The sequence below is a fragment of the Arvicola amphibius genome, chromosome 1, assembly GCF_903992535.2.
Source record: "Arvicola amphibius chromosome 1, mArvAmp1.2, whole genome shotgun sequence".
In the NCBI taxonomy this organism is placed as follows: Eukaryota; Metazoa; Chordata; class Mammalia; order Rodentia; family Cricetidae; genus Arvicola; species Arvicola amphibius.
The window spans coordinates 14672036-14679599 of NC_052047.1; the positions used below are offsets into that span (position 1 = coordinate 14672036).

Sequence of the window (7564 nt, forward strand, 5' to 3'; positions counted from 1 at the left end):
TTATTTTTTGTTAAAACTTTTATTTTTATTTCATTTATAACAGTTCCTTGAACCTCTCTGTCCCAAGACAAAGAGAAACACTGGTTACAGAATATAACAGGGCATTATGCCCTACAGACTAGACACAAAATGTCCAAGGGAAACATCAACACATCCATGTTGACTATTAATATGAAAGATCACTTTCAATAAATAACTGACATTCTTTTCAAGACATTCAAACATAGGTCCACACACATACCCTCACCCTAATACAAATCATGATCATATGCTCTCATCTCTCTGCTTTTTTTCCTCCTAACCCGCATCCTTCTATCACGGTGGTTGACACTTGATGGTCTCCAATAAATATTAAATATTAGTTTAATATGATTTTTTTTTTGGTTTTTCGAGACAAGGTTTCTCTGTGTAGCTTTGGTGCCTTTCCTGGAACTTGTAGACCTGGCTGGCCTCAAACTCACAGACATCCACCTGTCTCTGCCTCCCAGGTGCTGGAATAAAAGGCCTCTACCACCAACACCTGGCCTTAATAAGATAGTTTAAGTCTACCATCTTCAAACTGAACAACCATTGATAAAACACATCCACATCGTTAAATATTAATGTCAAATAAAAATACACGAGCTTTGTGAAATAAATAAATACATAAATAAATAGGACTTTCTTAAGAAACCATAGAATGTGTTAAGCTAGTGCTGTCAGAAGCCCGTGTTCACAGGCGCCACCACGGCAATCTTCCTCCTTTCTCTGTCACTTGCGGATGCCCCTGCAGTGGGAAAAGAGTCAGTGTTACAAGCAGTCATCAAAAGCACTCTTCTCTTACCCCAGTCCCCGAGGCTCTAGGTGAGATTTCTACATGTCTACCCCTGCACCCAGAACTCTGTACAGCTAAAACTTGGATTCTTGTGGAGTCAACCACGTGACTTGAAAAAAAGCCAAACTACATCGCCACAGGTTAATTTACAAGTGTGACTTTATTCATACAGGCAACCCTGTGCTGTAGCTGCTATTAGTTCTCCTACTTGGCTAAAATTCCATAAATTATGTAATCTGCACACGAAGAACTTAGCCTTGCACGCAGAGAAGTAACACTGCCAAAAGCTCCATTCTTCCTCAAGAAGGCTCGGGGGCACACTTTGCCAAGGATCCCGTTTTCCACGCCCTTAAGGGACTTCATAGAGCCACCGGCCCCTTCATCTTTTAGGAACACACACTGCCACCATCCATTTGCGTGGGGGTTTTGAGTGTGGTGACAGTCGAGCGGACAGGGTTCTCTAATGACCATAAGTTTCTGATCTTCTGGTCAACACAGACTTTCCCTGATGTAATTAATGCTCGGCAGCGAGATGCCACTACTCCGACCCATGCCTCCCTCACAAGTACAAACACAAGTCACAACTCACGTCTTTAGCATCTTTTGAACGATCCTCTGAACCATGGGGGCTTCAGGGTTAAGGCAAACTTCGCGACCATCCTTGAGAGTGGCTCTGCAGAGAGAAGGATGGACCCACGTGAGGCTGGAAGTCTATAGATATGGGGGCAGCAGGAGGGTTTGGGCGATTCTGGAAGTGGCAGAAGCTGCGCTGATAGACACTCACATGACTTCGGTCTGGGTGCAGTGGGGTCCTGGGGGCGTCACCTTCAAGCTCTGAATGTTCTTTAGGTGAACTCCCGCCAAGGTCTGCAGGCACTGACAGCGCAGCTCGTTGGCGACGGGTGCCCCTGTGAGAGAAGACGCAGTGTCAGCGAACTGTCTGCGGCTGAGCCCAGCGGAGGCTCCTCCAGGGATAGCAGTGGCGGGTCCTACCTGTGACCTGGTGCCTGGTGGCCAGTAGCAGTAGCAGCAACAGCAGAGAGGCAAGGAGCAGTGGACGGGTGGCTGGGGCCATGGCGTTGAGCAGGAGTGTGGCTGGAGTCTGGAGTGCAGTAGCTGGTTGGAGGCTCTGAAGCGCAATCTGGGGTTCTGGGGCTCCACGAGCCCCTTTTATGCATGGTGCCTGGAAAAGACCGCGTCCCGGGCCAGGGAAATTCCCGTAGCTCAGGGTGTTTCCCCACAACCGGAAAGGACGTCGCTCCGCCCCTTGCTCCACTCCCAAGGATTGGACTCCGGGATTTTTGCTTTTTGTCCCAAAGTCCCAAAGGGGAGGGAGTGACGTGCTTCGCTGGAGAAGTGACGGGCTCACGGGGAGCGGCGGGATTCCAGGGACTCAGCTCGCAGGGAGTGGTGGGCCACACCCGTTGTGAGCACGTGAGGGCTGCTTTGCTTAAGACTCCAGTTGGGACTAGAGCGATTAGGGTGGATGGCAGCTTCCCCTGTCTTTTGAGTTTTGTAGATTGCGTTCCTGTCTGAGATGAACACACACTTTAAAAATATACCTATGGTCTCTTATTCCATGTGAGGACGTTTGCTTTTTCCTGCTACTTTTGTGATATTAAATAAGTCACATTTGGCCTGAGTTTTTCCTCAGAGAAACACGGGAGGAGGAGGAGAAAGATCATTGCCAAGTTTAGCTCTGTGTTTATTTTAGAACAATACAGCAATCTCCTCTTTGTCTTTTGAACTCTGGAACTTCCCAAACCCCAATAGTTCCTGAACCGTCACTGTCCTGTTGTATGATGGGTCATAACTTGTTTTGACTAAGGGAAGTCCACAGGAAAGCTGTGAGGGACACGGATGCCACAAGACACCGGTTTAAGTGCAAAGGACTATGGTTTTCCAAAATATATCTTTATTACAAAATTGAGTCTCTGAAAGTTTTATTACTATTATTATTGCTGCTGTTGTTGTTGTCTGATGAAGCCTAGGCTGAACTATCTATTGACCTCCAAAACCTCATGCTCCCACCATCCCAGGGCTTCTCAGATGCAGGAGGTGCTACACGAGACTTGAGAGATAATTATTGACATGTTTGTAGCTCTTTATTTAAACCGTTCCACAGCCTGTTTAACTGCAATTTCCATACCAGTTTCCTGTTCCTTCCGTTGCTGTTGTTGGCATTTTACTGGAGATCCCAGGTGAGCACCACAGGGCATAGAATGTGGAAGGACGAGCCCTTTGCCTGGATGCTCTCTCAATGCAGAGTTATAGAGACACCTGCAGAGAGTTTTCAGGGATAACTGTCCAGCTACAACCCATATCCATTGAATGATCACTGGGAATTTATTCAACCTCTGTTTTCTTGTGTTTCTCATCTGTCAAAGAGAGCGAATAGTAGTATTTACCTCACAAAGTTGATACCAAGATGAAATGTGTCAGCGGCTATAGAACACTGATACTTAGGGAGCATTCTGCAGATAGTTACTGAATAAATGAAGCAGAAGCAGTGTTTTGTGGCTCTGTCGGTAATGGACTGATGTTTGTCCCGCCCCCCTCCCCGTCAAAGCCTTAAGTGCCAATGTGATGGGGTTGGGGGTGGAACTTTGGAAGCTGGCCAGATATAGATGGGGTCATGGAGGTGGGGTACTCATAATAGGATTAGAGCCCACATTGGAGTTCAGAGATCTGTCTATGCTGAGTCTTGGTACCCACCCGCTCCTTCCCTGAGGACTATGCAAGGAAGTGGTAGCCATCTGCACAAAAGAGTCCTCCACCAAACACTAAACCTGTTTTCAAATTTTCTAAGAGTAACAATGTTGTGAAACACACTGTGATAAGAGAGTTCTTCCTTGTTTTGTTATATGTGGGATGCCACCCTGTATGAACAAGTTGTAAACCATATAACAACTAACTGGGTGACGTCATTTCTAAAATAACAGAGGCTCATAGGGGCAGGAGGAATGGCTCAGCATCTAAGAGCATGTACTGCTCTTGCAAAGGAGCCAAGTCTAGTCACCAACACTCAAATCAGGCAGCTCATGGACACCTGTAACTCCAGTGCCAGAGGCGTCTAATACTGCTACGAGCCTCAGCAGCTACCCGCATGGCATTCATGTGTACATATGCATAATTAAAAATAAATCTTAAAGAACAAAATAGATGCTCAGTCAGTTAAGTTCCATTATACATGGGAACTTTTAGTACATTCCATATTAAAGTGTATGCTCTGACAAGCCAGTGAGATCTGCAGACAACTTGGCTTCACTGAGCCCCGACTGCTGCTTAGGCACCATGAACGAAGGGGGAAGCTCAACTCCACCCTCACTTACCTTGATGACTTTGTTGGTGTAACTTCCATAACTGTCTGGCAGTCCTAGCTTATCCTATAATTGCTTTACTCTGGAGCGATAAGTTGAAGATGCTGAAAGCTATGTCTCTGTCCAAAAGAACTCAGTTAATTATCAGTGTTCACCTCCCCTCACAATCGCTAACTTCTTCAATCTCCAGTCTCCAATTTGTGCCTTCACGTAACAGTCTTTCCCCTTCCTTTTAATTTGGAGCTTGGTTTGTACAGTGGAACTTCTTGCCTTTGCCATTCTGCCTGTCTCTCTGTTCTCCACAGTGCTGGAAATAGAGACACATGCATGTGGTCACTTGTAATTTTTATTTTGATACTGGGGATGTGAACTTAATATTTCATGCTTGTACAGCAAATACTCTACCCCCTGAACCATCTTTCCAGACCCAGGAATTATCAATCAGACATGGGATTATAAGATGAAGGCATTCTGGAAATGGATGATTGTGGTGGTCGCATAACAAGACTATATAGCTATCATTAAGATGCACATTTCTGTGGTGAATTTTTGGGGTATTTTGTCATGATAACAATTAAGCAGAATAAATAAAAATGAAGGGAATTTGAATAAGCAGCGTATAAATGTGTTGAGGTTAATTGGTTTTATTGACTTTTTGTTTAGCCCATGTGTTATGTGTAATATTTCTCTCAGTATAAAAAACAGGCATCTATGAAGATGCTGAGGATGAAGGGAGGTGAGTTTAGGAACTGTTGTGCTAGAAAAGGAGGACACGTTATTTACTGAGTGATCACGGCCAGTGAGAGGGCTGTGCACTCCAGAGCAGTGGCCAGGATTTGGGAAAACAGTTCTGAAGGTCCAAAGGTTGTGGACATTAATGAAGCAAAGGATTGCAAGATCTCAGAATGCCCCACTAGGACCAGAAGGCATTATGCTACACTGCATTATATTATATTATATTATATTATATTATATTATATTATATTATGTTATATTTATTGATACAAAATATCTACATCAATTTACATAATTTCATTCATAATATTATTTTATAATTTGAGGATAGAAACAGAATAAAGACAGGGAAATATGGAAGAGTTACAGTAAGCCATAGAGAGAACAACTTGCAGATATGACTGCCTCTTTATGTCCAGGCTGTGCCAAAGGGTGAATGAAATAAGACAAGAAACAAGAAAGAAAAATGTTGAATATTTGAGAAATTATCAAGTCTCTGTTTAACACATTTAATATAAATGTGTAAGTTCAACAGCCAGGAAGACAAAAGGTCATGGGTAAAAATTTGGACAAAAAGCCTTTTAATGTCTGTGTTCTTAGATGTACCACTTCCTAGAGATAACAATGCCTACAGGGGGACTCCTTGAAGACTGAGCTTTTGAGTCAACTGAAGGTTCTGAAGTAAAGAAAGTTAAAGAAATGAGAACTAGGTAGGAAAGTTGTATGGTAAATGCGTTAGAAAAGAGAAAGAGGGAGACTCAATTATATATATATATATATATATATATATATATATATATATATATATATAACTAAATGATGCTTGCCTAGCACACTGCAATTGGAGGGTTGTGTGGGTAATGAAGAGCATTCTTGTCAGGTCCCTGAAAGTACTCAGGTGTTTTGAAAAGATGAGAAACATTGCTGTTGGTGGTGGTACTCATAAATGGTGTTTAAACATAAAGCAAAGAAAACCCATCCGCAAATCACAATCCCAGAGAACCTAGACAACAATGAGGACCCTAAGAGAGACATACATGGATTTAATCTACATGGGAAGTAGAAAAAGACGAGATCTCTTGAGTAAATTGGGAGCATGGGGACCATGGGAGAGGGTTGAAGGGGAGGAAAGAGGAAGGAAGGGAGCAGAGAAAAATGTATAGCTCAATAAAATCAATTAAAAAAGAGATGAAAACTGGGTTATGGCTGTCATAACGATACATTGTGAGTGGATGCTAGGGCGAATGGGAAATGTTAGGGTCTGAAAGCTGAAGCTGGAAACACTAGGGATGAAAAATCAAAGGGCTTTCAATTGGGCATGAGACCACCAAGCAGAGGTGACAAGGACAGAACTCTGAGCTGTGCTGGCAGTCCCAGTGGCGTCTCAGAAGCCGCCTTCCTGGAGGAGCACGTGCAAAGCGCGGCTGCCCTTTCATATAGCTCCCTCTAATGCGGCTCAGTGTGACCGGCTGAACTGTGGGTAAAGATGGCTTCTCAAGAGAAGCTACCACCTACTGTAGAAAAGAGACCACCTAGCCTGCATCATGGCCCAGGAGCTGGGACAGTCAAGAGGGACTGCAGCTTCATCTTGGTGGCTCTGAAGGAGCTGACTGCCTTTGTGGTAAAGCACCAATCAGGTCATGTAATAGTGAGATCAGAGAGAGCATGGTCTAACAGCCAGCGATGCCTGCAAGATGATGCTGACTGCACTACAGTCAAAAGATGGCCGCTAGCAAGGCAGGACTCAGAGATGGAGCAGCACATGACCATCTTACTGATGGGGACAGGGGACAGGTATAGAGACAAGTGTGGACCCTCCATTGGATGTGGCTATGCTCATGATAGCCCAGAGAGCTAACCGATTTCAACAGAAATTTCCCCAGTCTTTGTCCGTTTCTGCCATAAGTCCTATGAAAAGCTCCTAGATGACCAGCTCAACAGGCTTCTCTGCTTTCCTGGAGCCCCATAAAGGGTAGTCCCTGCTCTCAGAACTGTTTTATGATATAAATCTTTACTCTTTCTTCCTAACCTTCCTTTCTATAATAATAAAACATCCTAAAACCTGACCCTTTTCTGTGAAATTTGTTCTTGGAATTTTTGTGTCCTGGACCTAGAACCAATGAGTCCTGAGTTCTGCACACTAAAGGAGAAAGCCTCCCCTGTACTTACCCATGTGCCAAGATCTTCCTTCCAGAAGATAATTAGTGATATTAGTCCCGTGAGTTAATTCTTAGCAGAACAACCTCCTTCCTCAAATACTTCATACTAACCACACCCTTTTCCTGACTGCGACTAACATTTCAAAATGTGGTTTTGTGTTTGTTTTGTTTTTTAACATCTATTGTGGCACAATTCTTTCTTAGATGAAAGCTACACCAGGACACTCAGTGTTTGCTCTTCTAGAGGAACAGATGGAAAATTAAACAAATCTTGCAACAGATGTAAAGACAAATCTGCCGGGATTGGGATGTGGTATTTCCAATTACGCAATAGAAGAGGAATCCGATTGGGTAGTGGGTAACTGCACCTTGGTAGCTGTAACATGAATAATAAAAACCCAGAGACAGATATTAGGGTTCAGTCTGGAGATCAGAAAAGCAAAGCAGCCCGGTCACTAGAGAGTTCTTACCTCTAAAAAAAATCCTTAAACTGAAAGAACAAGTTCCTGTCTCATCCTGCTTTATATTCCTCTCCG

General features: G+C 43.8%; 1 protein-coding gene across 1 annotated transcript; it reads right to left on the bottom strand.

Moving 5' to 3' along the window:
• Positions 1-7122, bottom strand: LOC119816212 (growth-regulated alpha protein). Its single transcript, XM_038332628.1, has 6 exons — positions 7039-7122; positions 4147-4216; positions 1808-3094; positions 1599-1722; positions 1404-1487; positions 1-766 (listed from the first exon to the last, which is right to left on the bottom strand). Exons 3-6 carry the CDS (start codon positions 1887-1889, stop codon positions 751-753), a joined length of 306 nt encoding a protein of 101 aa, XP_038188556.1. The 5' UTR covers positions 1890-3094; positions 4147-4216; positions 7039-7122; the 3' UTR covers positions 1-750.
• Between the last annotated feature and the right edge of the window lie 442 nt (positions 7123-7564).